General features: G+C 35.0%; 1 protein-coding gene and 1 non-coding gene across 3 annotated transcripts; one reads left to right on the top strand and one right to left on the bottom strand.

Moving 5' to 3' along the window:
* Nucleotides 1–703: 703 nt before the first annotated feature.
* Nucleotides 704–777, bottom strand: TRNAR-UCG (transfer RNA arginine (anticodon UCG)). The gene has a single exon. It is a non-coding gene; the product is annotated as a tRNA-Arg (tRNA).
* Nucleotides 778–3265: 2488 nt separating this feature from the next.
* On the top strand, nucleotides 3266–16666 carry LOC132044323 (coatomer subunit beta'-1). Of its 2 annotated transcripts, none has more exons than XM_059434812.1 (26): nucleotides 3266–3465; nucleotides 3699–3719; nucleotides 3823–3884; nucleotides 4583–4637; nucleotides 5551–5587; nucleotides 5699–6024; nucleotides 6136–6267; nucleotides 6355–6503; nucleotides 7844–7912; nucleotides 8207–8357; nucleotides 8465–8530; nucleotides 9011–9199; nucleotides 9528–9668; nucleotides 9771–9845; nucleotides 9939–10115; nucleotides 10201–10292; nucleotides 10382–10498; nucleotides 11118–11232; nucleotides 11354–11425; nucleotides 11830–12026; nucleotides 13077–13170; nucleotides 13905–14011; nucleotides 14339–14468; nucleotides 14761–14905; nucleotides 15477–15543; nucleotides 16247–16666. In XM_059434812.1, the coding sequence occupies exons 1-25, from the start codon at nucleotides 3463–3465 to the stop codon at nucleotides 15494–15496; spliced, it is 2742 nt and encodes a 913-aa protein (XP_059290795.1). In that variant the 5' UTR covers nucleotides 3266–3462; the 3' UTR covers nucleotides 15497–15543; nucleotides 16247–16666. The 2 variants fall into 2 exon arrangements, 1 of the variants encoding a protein (XP_059290795.1); XR_009412104.1 differs by having other exon boundaries at nucleotides 3267–3465; nucleotides 14761–14981.
* The last annotated feature ends 375 nt before the right edge of the window (nucleotides 16667–17041 follow it).

The raw sequence follows: 17041 nt of genomic DNA, 5'->3' as shown, positions 1-17041 counted from the left end.
ATATGCATACATAAAAACAGTGCAAACTTATGTATGTTTATTAGCAATATAAAATATATATATTATCACTACCCAAACACAACTATATACACATAAATACACTATAATCCAAAGTGTTGGGCGCACGGGCATACGCCATCTAGTAGTAATAATAATAATAAACGATAAAAACGTATCTGCTCATTGGCATCCAAGTCCTTTTTCATGAACTTGATCTTAGTCAAATCACACTGTGATTTCCGGACAATGGGAGAATAAAAACCAAACTTGAACAGTGATAAAAATATATACAAACTTAGTTGGTTAGAAACTCGTGCTGATAACGTGTAGTAAAATCATTCTATAAGAGTTAGTACAATATATCAAAAGATGAAGCAAGAACAATAAAGAGAGACAAAATATGAGAGCTTATGTTTTATATTCATAAAAAGATATGTTTTTACTCATGAAAGGTGGGGAAGTATTAATGAGGAGGTGTAATGTTCCAAACATCATTCTAAAATGACATGATGTACACATCGATTTATAGGGTTATATTGAGTAACATAAAAAGATGTCATAAACATGGCATTTACTCTTGAGAAGGTGGGGAAGTATAAAGGGAGATGAATGAGGAGGTGTAATGTTCCAAACACCCTCTACATCAATAGTTATTGCCTTGCGAGTAAATAAATAAATAACTAAAATGACATAGAAAAAGTACTGACCACAGTGGGAGTCGAACCCACGACCTTTTGATCCGAAGTCAAACGCGCTAATCCACTGCGCTATGCGGTCCTGTTGCAACCATAATGCTTCTCTTTCAATAGGATCGCTGTGTATAAGAAATGCCATTGGCTGCACTTTTTGCCTCGATCACCTCATTTCTCTCGATTCCCATATTAGCGAAACATCCACAGATTGAAACATTTGTATTATTTTTACTATATTCAAGTCTCTGGTGTGGTACAGTTTTAGATGAACACGTTCAACAATTTGATAGCCGGTGATTCTAGTTTCAAACTTCAACATACATCTCTTATTCAACCTAAAATTATAAAAATAAGTTAGAACTTTGAGATATATACACATACATATTTCTATCGTTTCATTTTATGTGTGTGTAGTTTGAGTAGTGATATAAAGTATGTGTGTGTAATTATGGAGTTGAACTTCAAAACTTGAGATATATACGCATACATACTTCCGTCGTTTCATTTTATGTGTATATAGTTTGAGTAGTTATATAAAGTATGTGTGTGTAATTATGTAGTTGAACTTCAAAACTTGTCAATTGGATTTGGCATAATCAAGTACTAGTTAGTTATGTTGTTTTAGCTGTGACACGGATAAAGATCCCATTTATGGGACATACTGAGTATATTATTATTGTTGTATGGAAAAAGAAAACTAGTGATGTGCAAATAAAAACTTTTAACATTTTTTTCACAAATTATTGATGTTCTCTCCAATTTGGGTAAGAACATTACTAGTGAAAAAGTGGTTGTAGATGTAACTAAAGATGATACATAAATTAGTGATAGCCCATAGTCATGAATTCTCTCTATGTTTTATAAATCATATAACCTCAATTACATGTTGCATCCACTGATTTTTTTTTCTATGTGATCGATCATAATATATGCTTATAGGAAAGCTTTTATAACCAATAACAAAATGATTGTGGTAGAGTGATAAGTGCTTTTTTATTCTTAATTAGAAGTCTCAAGTTTGAGATTTAGGATTAAATTGTCTTTGGTAGGAAGTGATTTATCCTCTATTAATGGGACTTTCCGGTGCAAATATGATAAGCCGGGACTCAAAGCGGGACAAACACAGGATGAGAAGTAAAAAAAAGAATACTTTTAGGATACAACAACATCTATGCCTTGATGCATGCCAATCAAATTGAGATTTGAGGTCGATTATACTAATCCTCACATATTATAATATTACTTCAATTAAGGAGCTTTTATAACAATTTTTTTCTATATGGTTAAAAAAAGTCATTGTAATATATATTTTTACAATTCGGCGTGTTTCATCAATTATTTCGTAACAAATAAATTATCTAGTACCAAGTTAGAAACATTACAAAGCCAAACAAATGATTTTTTTCTCTTTTTCATATGAGCTATTAGCTTGAATATAAAGGTCATAGCTAATAATTTATCATTAAAGTGAAAAAGCTATGTAAACACTAAATTTATATTAATATCACATCAAATCATTATCACATTTGCTAACAACTATACATAGATGACATATATAACAAGGAAATAAAGATGATTATATGTAGTTGATATATATTTACAGGCAAAGAAATAGAGTAGTCGATGACTATAGCCAAAAGATGGAAGTGGCCGATGGAAATAATTTACAAGTTTTTGAGAGTTTATTGACTCATGATTTACTTTCATGTTCTGTAATCTCCTCTTTTATATTAATTATATATAGTTGTCTAGGTGGTATGTATTCTAAACAAATCAAATTATGTACTAAATTTATCTAGCAAAAATATTAATGTATCTTTCCTACAAAGAAAAAGAAATAAGAACAATTCATTGAACATGTTGACCTTTAACGTTATAGAATAAAATATTTCTATAATGACGTTGTTTGTTTGGATATTTTTTAACTGCTATAACAAAATGCTATTATAACAAATATATAATATAACATAACATAACATGAAATATGAGTTTTAAAGAAAACTTGACCATTGTAATGAATTATTGTTTTAGAAGAAGATGAATGTTATACTCCCCACGTCCCACTTTACGTGACACCATTTGACATTACACAAAATTTAAGAAAGAAAGGAAAACTTTTAAAATTTGTGATTCAAAATGAGCGTTAGATATTTGTATAGTTGCAAATTATTTCATAAAGTTAAATTATTTCTAAATATAAAAATAGAAAGCTGACCTTTTTGAGACAGACTAAAAAGAAAAGTGTGTCACATAAAGTAAAACTTCATATGTTTCAATTTATGTGGCACTTTCTTTCGAAATTCAAACAAGTCTTTTTTTTTTTTTTTACCATAATTTTTTCATATATATTTTTAAATTATCAATTATTGTGACTAGTAGTACTTTGTAGTTAATTTTCAAATATTTAATTTTTATTTAAAAAAGCTTAAAAATTTCATGCCTAAATTCACAATCAAAATTAACCGACTCTCGAAATTTGAACGGTGCCAAGTAAATAGAGACAGAGAAAGTAATAAACTATGATTAGTGATAAAAAATGTAAAATAAAAATAGATTTTAAAATAAAATGGTGAAAATCTATTGTAAACTTCAGTTGAAAGCATCATGTTCATATGATCTCCCATTTTCTTTCTTGTTGTTGTTATTACAGAGGTTGCGCTGTGAGTGACATTAGCAAAACCTCTACTCTCTTCCGATCTCACTTGCCACTTAGTAGGCAATTCGAATTGTAATACTCAAATCTCTGATTTATTCACATTAGTCAGCGAAAATGGTAAGTACCGTAATTTCAGTGTGTTTATAATCTCTGATTTATTCACATTACGTTACAACTTAGATCTGATTCGATTTAATGGCGATAAACGGATCACTCTATCGAGGATTAACAATTGTGTCTCATTGCCACGTGTCGGTTCTGCTAATTGTTTGAGATCTGTTACTTTGTTGTTTACTAACTTAATTTACACTTCCTTTTTGTGTTATCTTCTCAAATTTGCAATGGCACAGCCTCTAAGATTGGAGATTAAGGTACTAAATGTTTTTTTTCTTTTTTTGAATTTGAAAGTTATTGGCTTTTTGTATATTTTTATGTTTTTGTATTGACAATGTATAACTATGGTATTTTGATCAGAGGAAACTAGCTCAAAGATCAGAAAGGGTAAAGGCTGTGGATCTACATCCTACAGAGCCATGGTAATTGAACTCATATATTCTTTACTAAACAAATAAGAAGAACTTACCAATATGTACACTTCGGCCAAACTTATTTACCTATATGGCCGAAATATATAAAACCTGTACACTGATTATGTATATTATACGTATAAATATACAGAATCTATACATTTGATCATACTTTGTAAACTAGATCACCCCAAAGGCATTGGGCTGCAATTTTCCCAACAAATAATTTCTTCCTTTTTTATTTTCCAGTTTCAATGCTCATGCTTGCTGTGTAGATTCTAATATTTTATGTTGGAGTGACATCTTTTTATGGGTAAATTACGCTCTATGTCTACTGGGAGAAAATATTTACACGCTTTAGCACCTTTTATACACTTTTATACAAGTTTGATACATTATGTATAATGCTTTCCCTCAGATATAATGTTGTATAATATTGTATAAACTAAAAATGTGGCTACGTGGCGTAATATTTTATGTTGGGCTGTAGATTTTTGAAAATTTCCCTTTTTTTTTTTATTTGATGAAGTGTTGGAGTGAAAGTTTATGTTTCTCTGGGGAGGGGTTGGGATTGGGGTTGGGCTTAGTAGAAACAATGATGTCATTTACTTACAGCAATTTGCTTACTTTGTATTAGAGATGCCACATTTTGTTTATTTTTCACTTTAAATCTAGTTCGTGTGGCTAATTCATCTATTCCTGCACAGGATATTGGCAAGTTTATACTCAGGGACCATTTGCATCTGGAACTACCAGACCCAGGTATAGGAAATTACATCCAAACTGAAGCTGCTTTCTATTAAATTTGAATTCTTGAATCTTGTGCATGTTTTAGTTACCTGTAAAAGTAAGCTTAATCCCTAACTAAGAAAGTGCATTACACGAAAAAGTATAAGAGGGAGTAGTTTTTATGGTCTTGGGCAAATTGTCATATGTCAATAGACTCAATATTAACATTTAAAAAATCCTTCTAAAAATCTTCCTAACATTTTAGAAAAAGGGTGTAGGGGGTGGACGGGCAACTAGAAACACTTGCATGGTAGTTGCAATTCTGTCCATGCAAAGATGAATTGGTATTGATTTTTCAATGAGTTCTTGATAATGCTAACAAAGCAGACTTCAATGTTTGCTGGTAGCTTTAGGTTCTGACCATGCGAAGATGACACTATGTGAACTTCCAACAATTTGTACTTAATGACAAGGTAGTAGTTGTAGCTCCCACATTTGTTGGTTTATGGTTATTTAGAAAGCTGATATTACTATTGAGATCATCATTTGATTTGCCCTGTATGTAGGTATGTCTTCCATTTTCGTATGGCTTACCTTTTCCTCTTACCTGCCCTTTGGTCCTTCAGGATAACATCACTTGTAGTCACATATTAGGAGCTGCAAGTTAGATCAGTAAAATTGGTATCCTGAACTGCCCCTAAAATTAGTTTTCCACCACTGATATACTCTGATTACTGTAGTTCCACGTGTTCAGTATTTATAGTATCTTTAACTATTAGCCACCATTGATACATATGAGACGCAACTCTTCTTCACTTGTGTGCAAATATACTTCTTAGCTTAGTATGGAAAAGCAATTGTATCAGCATTCAGCATTCCCCTAATAGAAGTTACATTGTAATGGGATTATTTATAGAATTCTGATGTGTGATTTATTTTACTGCAGACAATGGCACAATCTTTTGAAGTTACTGAATTACCAGGTCCGTTAATAGAATGAAAGTGGTAGTTTTGGTTGGTCAGGGTGCGCATTAGCACCTTCTGCTTTAACAAAGGTTTGCAGTTCCTTTTAACACCTGAACTATTCTTTGCAGTAAGATCAGCGAAATTTATAGCACGCAAGCAGTGGATTGTTGCTGGTGCCGATGACATGTTTATTCGTGTATTGAATTATAATACCATGGATAAGGTCAAAGTATTTGAGGCACACACAGATTATATTAGGTGTGTGGCTGTTCATCCTACTTTACCATATGTGCTGTCATCATCTGATGACATGCTTATAAAGCTCTGGGACTGGGAGAAGGGATGGGTATGCACTCAAATTTTTGAGGGTCATTCCCATTATGTGATGCAAGTCACATTTAATCCAAAAGACACCAATACTTTTGCTAGTGCATCTCTTGATCGGACTATAAAGGTAATATTTTATCTTTCCTCGCATCCTCTCCCTCCTAGGATAAATTTCTAAATAACATTATATATGTCATTCACCTATGTAACATTGGGGCTGTTAATGGTTGGCTTGTAGATTTGGAACCTTGGCTCTCCTGACCCTAACTTTACGCTGGATGCCCATCTGAAAGGGGTTAATTGTGTTGACTATTTCACTGGTGGTGATAAACCTTATCTCATTACTGGTTCTGATGATCACACTGCTAAGGTTTGCTACTAATAACCTATTTCGATGTTCTGTTGTTGATTGCACTGATATAGAAGCTGAATTATATGCGCTGGAATCTTGAAACAGGTCTGGGACTATCAGACAAAAAGTTGTGTCCAAACTCTTGAAGGTCACACGCACAATGTATCTGCTGTATGTTTTCATCCAGATCTTCCTATTATAATGACGGGGTCTGAAGATGGTACTGTTCGTATTTGGCATTCGACTACTTACAGGTAATAGTCACAATCATTTAATTATTTCAGCTTATCTTAAAGTTCTATTACTATTACATAAGACGTTCATTTTTTGATACGACTTCTTATGTTCCAATACATTGTCTGATATTTGGTTTCTATAACTTTAAAGATATCGATCATGTGGATGAATATGAACATATTTAGTCGTAATCTGTAAGCGGAACCACTTCTTTCTATTGTTTGGAGTTGCATGAATCAATGCAACCGACTATGTAGAAAGCTACATGAATTCTTTGACTGAATTACAATAATGACCTATGTGAATTCTTTGATTGAATTACAGTGATGACCTATGTACTGTTATTGGTGGGTAAATCAGCACATACTTTATTTTTTGTCTTTCAAGCTGTGCTATCACCTTTGGAGAGATACAATTTTTAATAGTGGCACGAATGTGTTATTACTGTTGAAACATATGCTCCCTCTACCGAAAAAAAGGAAAAGATAACCAATCAAAAGAAAAAGGGAAGATATGCACTAGTACCTTAGTCCAAATTGTATGTCCATCTTTCCTTTCTAATTTGTTATGGAATTTTGTCTGTTTTTCCCAAAGAAATGCTTTGCTACAAGTTACGCAATACGAGTTACATAATTATGTCCACTTTCTCTTTTTAATTCCGAAATAAGAATGTATCCTTATTGAACTTTTTGCATGAGGTTACATGAATATCATATATACATTCTGCAGGCATTGTGTTCCCAATGTGGAACATTGTTTTACAAATTTGAATAAATTGATACAAAGTTTTTGATGTCCATGTCTTTGCTGTTTACTAAAGATGAAGTATGTTTCCTGTCTCTCTATATCAATGGGCTAAGCATCTTAACATAGTTAAAGCACTCTAATGCCAACCTTCTGTTTCATTTTTCACTGTGAGATCAAACTAATCAATTGACCCTTGAAAATTGACGTGTTTCTAGAATTTTACTTAACAAGAAGCTGAAATTCTCTATTGGCCTTTTGCTACTTGAAAGCAGTGCATATCATCTTTTGGTGACTTTCCCTTCTCAAAAATGATTATCACTCACTTTTTTATACCCTTCTGGTTCTGATTTCTTGTATTCTTTTCTAGATCCTAGGGTTTTAGTTCTTAATCTTTTTGTTGATTTGCATATTCTTGCTGACTTGACTAAGTTTTGAATTATCTCTCTTGAATACTGATGCATTTCTATAATTTTACCTAAGATAAACATGATGGACCTTTCCTTCACTTTTGCAAGCCCTCCTATCGTTCTGAGTGATTGTATCCTCTTGTAAATCTTGTTCTAGTACTTAAATCTTTTTTTTTTTTTTTTTTTTTTTGTATTTCATGCAGACTCGAGAACACGTTGAATTATGGTCTTGAAAGAGTTTGGGCTATTGGTTACATGAAAGGTTCAAGAAGGTGAGTTTCTATAATTGATCTATAGCTGTACTTTTGTTCTGCGTGGAAGTCTAATGATTTCCACATTTACGTTGCTTTTCTATTATTTTTATTCTTTTTAGATAAGGTAAAAAAATTTGAACGAGGAAAGAGGGAAAAGTCAATGTTAGTTGACTAATGAGCTTAACAAAAATAAAATATCTTAAAACTAGGAAATATTGAAGGGCTAAGGAGTAGATCATGATTTCCATCTTTTTCTTTCTATTTGCATTTGTTCAACTAGCTGCAGTTATAACTAATGTGCTAAATGTATAGGGTTGTAATTGGTTATGATGAGGGAACCATTATGGTAAAACTTGGTCGAGAGGTACCTGTTGCTAGCATGGATAATAGTGGAAAAGTCATATGGGCCAAGCACAATGAGATTCAAACTATTAACATCAAGAGTGTGGGGACGGATTACGAGGTATGACATAAATTGCTTTCAAGTCTGCTTGCCTGCTCAAGTTACTGCTGAATATTGTTTTACGGTTACCTGTTCAGTTATTTTATGGATTGTTTGCTTTACTTCAGATTACTGATGGAGAAAGATTGCCTTTGGCGGTCAAGGAATTGGGAACTTGTGACCTATACCCACAAGTGAGTCAGATTCACTGCTAAAACTGAGCATTATGATTTATCTTGTATAACCTGTTTTGCTTCTGCGGTTTGGATCTGGTTCCATAGTTCAATTGTTATTCATGTAGGGTCATCCTGTTTGGGTTTCACATACTCTATGGTATTCTTAGAAAAAGACTTACTATTTTCATTAAAAAAGCAATCCTCAATCTGATTTCTTTTTTTTTCTTGTTCAGTGTCTCTCTTCGGACTTCCATTATGGAATGCCATTTTGTAGTAATGATGCATATCCAAAAAGATATGGTTTCTGTACCTGGTCCTTTGCTTTCCTTATGTCCTTAAAGATGTATCATTTTATTTTTTTTGTAGTCATCTTCTCATAGTTAAAGGGTATACATTGAATATACTAGTTGCAATTTTTGGCTGCCCTCTTAGGTTTAAAGGATGTAATTACTAGAGATCACTTACTGTTGATCTCATTCTTTTTCTCCTCATTCACAGAGCTTAAAGCATAATCCAAATGGAAGGTTTGTCGTTGTTTGTGGAGATGGAGAGTATATCATATATACTGCTCTGGCGTGGAGAAATAGGTCATTTGGCTCAGCTCTGGAAGTTGTTTGGTCGTCTGATGGAGAATACGCTGTGAGAGAAAGTACTTCAAGGATTAAGATTTTCAGCAAAAATTTCCAGGTTTTGTGAATGTCCTCCCAACTGCCTCCCTCCCAAATTAGATTGCTTTTGTTTTATGCTTCAAATTGTGTGTTATTGATTCTAATGATACATTACTTTAAATAATGGACCCCGATTAGATGGTATCCCCTCTTCCTCTCTCTCTTATTTTGTACCCTTAATATGTTACTTCTTAGAGGCCTGACAAGTAAATTTGGGTCCATATGCATGAAGTAAGTTGTAGTTTTTCAATGCATTTAGCTTCTCTTCGTCTTAAAGCTGAAGGGTGCATTGGGTCATAGTTTCTTTTGTTCAGCTGGCGTAAAAGTGATTATGCTGATATCTCCAGGAGAAGAAGAGCATCCGGCCTACTTTCTCTGCTGAGCACATCTATGGGGGTACCTTATTGGCAATGTGCTCAAATGATTTCATTTGCTTCTACGATTGGATTGAATGCAGGTTGATACGACGAATTGATGTTAATGTCAAAGTAAGATATATAAGCTTGACTTCTATATGTGATATGGTGGTCCTTTCCTCTTTTTAACGGTTGTTACAATATCATTTGCATTTTTTGCTTCAACTACTTCAGAACCTCTACTGGGCTGACAGTGGTGATCTGGTGGCTGTTGCTAGTGATTTTTCATTCTACATACTTAAGTATAATGTGAGAGCTCTTTCTCAGATTTTTAAATTAATAATAAATCTTCTTTTCTCTGCAAGCTATTGTGTTATGATCGTCCTTTTGTTAAACCTGCAGCGTGATGTTGTTTCTGCACATTTAGATAGTGGAAGATCTGTAGATGACCAAGGTGTTGAAGATGCCTTTGAACTTCTTTATGAGATAAATGAACGGGTCAGAACTGGAATTTGGGTTGGAGATTGTTTCATTTACAATAATTCTTCTTCGAGACTGAACTACTGTGTAGGCGGCGAGGTATGAAAGGTCATTCATGCAGTTTTACTGACCTCTTTTGTTTGCAGAATATCAGGTGAGTAACAGTCTTTTCTATAATCTTTAGGTGACCACGATGTTTCACTTAGACCGACCCATGTACCTGCTGGGATATCTCGCTAATCAAAGTAGGGTTTTCCTGATTGACAAAGAGTTCAAGTGAGTAGGCTTGTGGCAGCTTTTACAGCAACTAGAAATTATGACAAGTATGACTCTTCGATGATTACCCCATTTTCTTTCCATTACAGTGTCGTGGGATATACTCTACTCCTTGGCTTGATTGAGTACAAGACACTTGTGATGCGTGGTGACTGGGACAGAGCTAATGAGGTCTTGCCATCAATTCCTAAGGATCACCATAACAGGTAGATCTCTACTCTTCTTGAAATATGCTTTTTTCTGGGAATGTGACAAATGAAGTGTGCTGGATTGCAATTTTTCCTTTCATCTTTGAACATAGTTGCAAAATGTGACAAACTGGGAATTAAAAAATACAAACATCATTTTGGTGTAGTTTATGATGTAAATTGTTTTCTTAAAAGACAGATTATTTAGTATTGAATGAAATGGGTCCAAATGGTATGAAATGGGTATTGAGGTTTCATGTAGCCTATCCCATCTAGTTTGTCATTGAGGCGCACTTGTTGTATTGATGTAAATTTATTTACCATCCTGGGGGTGTGGCACATTACTAGGGTTACTCAGATAACCGTAGTAATTCTAGAGCTAATACGTTCAACAAACCCCGACTTCTGGAAGGTATGCATTTATTAAATAAAAGGATATTCTTGCAGCTATGCTCTATGATTGAATGTAGTCGTTCATAGTTCTTATTAGTTATTACTCCTATGATCTGAGACCAACGTCTGCATTAATAAGGTGTATGTAGTAGTCAAGCCTTGGGCGGTGGGAGAATTTATTTCTCTGTCTTATATGATGGGATTCATCATTTTTTCTAAGTTGTGATAAAATGATTCCCTGCAGTGTTGCTCGTTTCTTGGAATCACGAGGAATGATTGAGGAAGCATTGGAAGTTGCTACTGACGCTGACTACAGATTTGAACTTGCCATACAGTTGGGTAAATTAGAGATTGCAAAGGTAAGGGCTGCTAATTCGTGAAGCATGTGGTTTGTCCTCAGCCTCTCGTCCTTTATATTTGTTTCTGTCAGAAGAACCATATGTTGTTCAAATATGGGCTTGTGCCCCTTCTTATTTGCAGGAAATTGCTGTAGTAGCACAGAATGAATCCAAATGGAAGCAGTTGGGTGAACTAGCAATGTCTGCTGGAATGGTAATTGATGCTTACCGCCGCTTGAGCCCTTTTTTTTTGGAGAACAAATTTTGACAAGGTGGAGCAGAAACAACTAGTATTTCCAGAACAAGTAAATCGATGAGTTTTACAAATGACCCCTTTTTAAGCTCCTTAATTTATATCAGAACTTCCAAGTCAGTTCTCCAAAAGTTTTTTTTGCATTTACTCCTGAGCCATACCTTTTTTGCTGCTGGAAGAATCTATGGTTAAGAGTCTGAACTCTGTTGGTTGTCCTTTTGTCTAAACGTTTCTGTCTGTAGTTCAGTGGTAAAGGGTATCTGTAGTTTGATTTCTGCAGCCTCCTAGTCATGCTTCTTCTGTGAATTGCATGTGGTCTCTTTACTTGGATTCTTCACCAATATTGCTGTTCTTATATTTTGCAGCTGGAGATGGCAGAGGATTGTTTGAAGCATGCTAATGACTTGAGTGGTTTACTGCTGCTTTATTCTTCATTAGGAGATGCTGAAGGAATTGCTGAACTAGCATCATTTGCCAAAGAGCAGGGAAGAAACAATGTTGCATTCCTTTGCCTGTTCCTCTTGGGTAAAGTGGAGGAGTGTGTTCAGCTGTTGGTTGACAGGTATTTATTTTCATTGAGATCCTCTTATATAGGTTTGTGATCACACCCGAGGTACCTTATTGAAGATACACCATTGTTGCCAAGTTAAAGTGTCGAAGTATTGTCCCAGATCAATTATAATAAGATACTAGGTTTATCATAATTACTTGCTGATTCAAATAATCTCTTAAGGTGGTTATTGATTAAAATTTTCTAATTAAAATAATTCAATTGTGCAACTGGAACTAACTTTTGGATAAGGGTTCAAAAGTTTGCGGCCTGGTGATCAATGAAGTGTGTGAAAACATTGGAGATGAGGGTTCAAATCCCAACGGAGGAAAATAAATATTAGGTGATTTCTTCCCATCTACCTAAGCGTTGATGGGCAGAGTTACCCGGTACATGTGCTGGTGGGAGGCAGCAGATACCCGTCGATCGTTGTAAAAATAAATTCAAAATAAAGAAAAGGAATCAAGGCAAAGTTAATGCTATGATAAACTCATTGAACCAATGTAAAAGAATAAGTTAAGAAAAACTTTTGAACTCGTTGGTTCAGTCTGTTGCTTTTACAAAACTTGGTACTGTTAAAGCTCTCCAAGATGCATTGTCCAGCCAGTAATAAATTTAAGACAAAGAGATTCACCAAGTATGTCAAAAGGACAGCAGTCGCGGAGTCATGACTGCAGTCACAATATCAAGTTTTCGGAATTTCATCTAAGGCACTGCGTGGACTGCGGCGCGGTTGCTTAAAGTCTTGTCGACCCCTCCCTGCTCTCCTTATCTCCTTGGACCACAATCACGATGTATATTGCCAGCGGTCGTGGGTCTTCTGAGTTGCTTTTCTCTTCTTCCTCTTCCTCGTCTGCTTCTTCTTTGAGTTTTCCGCTCCATCTTCCTTCAACTTCCGCTTCTATGCGTCAAAGACATAAAATTATGGTTTTAGCATGTAATTCGATCCAAGAATCACTCAAGAAGAAGCATAAGTAGCGGGAAGTTGATGTAGTTAAGTATACGAAATAGCCACTTGTCAATTTGTTGTCAACACTGGAATGATATTCACTTTCTTTGCAGCAATCGGATACCTGAGGCTGCATTTATGGCAAGATCTTATCTTCCAAGTAAGGTTTCTGAAATAGTTGCAATTTGGAGGAAGGACCTCAATAAGGTCAGTGATATTCGTTTTTGCGATTGCTATTCAATTTACATGTACAGATGTACTATTCACAGAGCTGCCTTTTCTCTTGGTTGTTCTTTTTTTTTTTTTAAAAGAAAATTATGTTACTTCAGGTTTAATCTCTTTTTTAAAATAAGTAAATATATAAACAAATAAACTACATTGCTGGGTTTACCCTGTGCGCACCCGAAGGGTAGCTGCTGCGGGTTCCCATGTCATCAAAAAAAAAAAAAAAAAAACAAATAAACTACATTGCTTCAGTGTCGTGTTGCGGGGATCATGCTTTTGACCATTAATATAACAGTGCAGAGGAACTTAGGAGCTCTTTTATCTTTGATGGTACTGTTATGCCTGTGATAGACATTCAGATTACTATTGTTGGATAATAACGTGTGTTTTCTTTTCCATTTTCTACTTGGATTTACATGTCTTTAAAATAGCCACAAGAAATATTTCTGACGATTTCTCTGAGAGGCCAATGTGGCGTTAGAACACCCTTTATTAGATACGAACATCCTTTTAACTTTACGATTAGAATTTGAGTGTCTTTGTGCAAAAATGATATGATTTTGAGTGCAAGTAAGAAAACAGCGGAAGAGGCTTTTAGTCATTTATGTGATAAGCATATTTGGGTTTCCTTCAGTCTGCAGAATTATCTGCAACCATATCGCTCAGAATCCTTGTCATACTTTTAACCTAGTTTTCTGCATGTTATTGGCATGTAGGTTAACCAGAAAGCAGCAGAAGCTTTGGCTGATCCTGAAGAATATCCTAACCTTTTTGAGCACTGGCAAATTGCACATGCTGTTGAAGCCAGAGTCGCAGAGCAAAGGTGCATATCTTTCCCCTTTGCGTGGGTCTTTTGTAGCTTGCACACTGGTGCTCTTTGAAAATGTTAATGCTTTGGTTAAATATGCTTATGTTTTTGCGTGCTTCCCCCTCTGTTTGAACATTTTACATCTCCTTTTCTGTTTGTACTCCTTTCCTCTTATTGCTGGAGTGAGTATGAGTTCAACAGAGCTTTGTTGTAAATTAGAAGTATGAACGGACATACTTGACACTAGTGTGGACTGGTTCCCAGTTATGAGCCCAATTGTTGTGCACAATTTCATTGTGAAAATTTTGCACCAACAAGGTTATTTTTCTAATTTTTATGCAGGGGTGTATACCCACCAGCAGCAGATTATGGAAATTATGCTGATAGACCAACTTCCAACCTTGTAGAAGCTTTCAGCAACATGAGAGTCGATGAAGAAGAACCCCTTGAAAATGGAGAATTAGACCACGAGGTATAACATGGACATGTCTCTATTTGTCTAATATGAGGATTCATTTTCCATTATGTGTTCTTTTTGATTAAAAAAAGAAGTAAAACAACCTAGTTTGCGTTTTACAGCATTTTGATTATACAATGCTGGGGATTAGGTATGACATACTAGTTTGTAAGTCGAACATCTAACGACAATCCTATGCTCGATGATAGTTGATAGCCTTCATAGTTCAAACAAGTAGCTTATGACTAATCAATGTGGTAAAAGCTAAGTTTAAAACTGATTATTTCCCTTGTTTTGAACTGCCCAGGTTGTGGAACAGAATGGTGATGAGGTGCAAGAACAGGGACAAGATGGCACTCAACAAGAGAGCCAAGAAGAGGCTGTTGTGGTAGATGCTGACTCTAATGATGGTGCAGTACTCGTCAATGGAAACGAGGCTGAAGAAGAGTGGGGTACGAATACTGAAGGAAAACCGTCAGCCTAAAAGCAATTGGTTGGGCCGGTGTGAAAATCCTAATTTTGTAGCTGGTGATTAATTGAATTTCTTTTAGTTGCTGTGTTTGGCTCCTATACCTTCCAAATCCTTCTCTTTTTTCTTTTATGCCTCCTTGTTTTCTTTAACCTTAACTGCTTGGAGCAACTTCAATTATCACAAGCCCTACCTTGAGAAAGCATCTTGCCTCTCGTATGAAATACTAAAATGTGGATTTTGGAGTCTTTTCTCTTCTTTCATGTGGGGAAGTTAATGTACTTTTCAAGCTTTTTAAAGTGCTGAACTCAATAGATCATTTCTGTCATTTAGCTTGAGTTGCTTCTATGAGTAAAAATTCCAACACTGGCTAATATTTTACAGCTGATTAGCATTTGGCATCCATTTGTTTCTTGGCATAAGTTAGGTAGTTGCCTACCGTTGACATTCATTTGTTTCTTGGCATTTCACTTCTCCTTCTCGACGTCCCTGATCCCTTTTTTTTGGTTCAATTTATTGTCACTTACCTCTCATTCTTTTTATGCTTTTTGCAGTACTTACACCACGTCACTAGGTTCAGTGAAGACAGTTGGTTCCAGCTGTATGTAATCCGTTGTTATGGTGAGAATTGAGTTTTCTTTATCAAGTGTAATTTTATGCAAGTATTGTCTTATAAACATTTCTTATCTGTATGTCCTCTTGATTGGGGTGCTTCAAATCTCATCTTATTTTCCAACTCTTTTGTGTGTTAAATACACTTACACACATATCATTTCATTTGCGAGTATTTGAACCTGTGCATTTCCTTGTTCTGCCTTGGGCCATATGCAAGAAAACTGAAGAACCCATTTTTTCTCCCTAGAATTTGGTCAATGTTGTGATTCATGTTGTGTGTGTAACCAATTGTGATGCAGAAGTATTATTGAAAGCGCTCTGTGTGCCATCCAGAAAAAGATAGAATAATTGTGTTCTGCAGTTCTTCACTTGCATAATGTTTGTCAATAATTTGACAACACTTCTTGTATAATTCACCTGGGTTTAGACTCAATAAAGCAGATCTCCGAAAAGTTCTGTTTACAATTTGTAACGAGTGTTTGAGTTCCTTGTCTTTATAGAACATTTAGACAGAACAAAAAATCTTCAATTTTTTTGGCCGGATTAAGATAGAATTCTTTTCAGTTTTGGTTTTAGTACCTTAATTTTCCTTGTTGGCAACTTTCAGTGCTAACTTGCAGAAGTTCTGCCAAATGTATGAATTCCTTGTTTACCTTCACAGGGAAAACAGCATGCACTGTTTGACAGAAATTTTAACTTTTCATTCCAGGTTCTCAAGTTGTTGCGCGAATGCGACGATGAAGGGACTGGTTGTCTGTTTTGAGTGGTGAACGAGTTATGGTGGCATACTGTAGAAAACATTTGTGCCAGCTCGGTTATTAGCATTAGTCTCGCCTAGTTTTATACTCCTATATTATTCTTTGTGAGGGATAAAGTCTTTAACCCGTCAAAAATCTTTCAATCCACTGGGAATGTAGAAAACACACGCACGATATCTGGAAGCGGAGATGCTGCGGAAGTGCTTTTGAGTTCATATTTTGAATCATATTTCTCTATGATTGTCCAAGTTGTTTTGTTCCCTTCGTCAAAGAGCTGCCTTTTCATTTACTTCTGCCAACTGTATTCTGTCATTGGTAGCAACATTGTCTATGTAACAGAATTGAGATGTTAATATTTTCTTTACCCATTATATTGGCGCAACTGACCACATTCATATACTAGGGATTTATAAGTCAGCAATTCCAGTTAAACATAAGCTAAATATTAAGACTATACGATTCCAATGGTTTAAACTTATCATAATGCTACAATTAAGATTTCAAGAGAAAAACTGCATGTGATAGCTAGAAACTTACGGATAAAGCTAATATTCCAATAATTCACTAAGGACTTTAGACCAACGGTCTGAAGTTGGAGAAGAAACTGAACTATCCTCAGAAGATATATGGCCACAATTTCCATTCTTGCAGTTGTGAAGCGCATAGTTTATATTTATAATGAAGTTTAAAACATGAAGAAAAATATCCTTTTTGAAAAACTCATCTGATTTAAACGTGACGTTTAC

This window comes from Lycium ferocissimum, unplaced genomic scaffold, assembly GCF_029784015.1.
Source record: "Lycium ferocissimum isolate CSIRO_LF1 unplaced genomic scaffold, AGI_CSIRO_Lferr_CH_V1 ctg416, whole genome shotgun sequence".
NCBI lineage: Eukaryota > Viridiplantae > Streptophyta > Magnoliopsida > Solanales > Solanaceae > Lycium > Lycium ferocissimum.
This window is presented reverse-complemented; position numbering and strand designations above follow the sequence as displayed.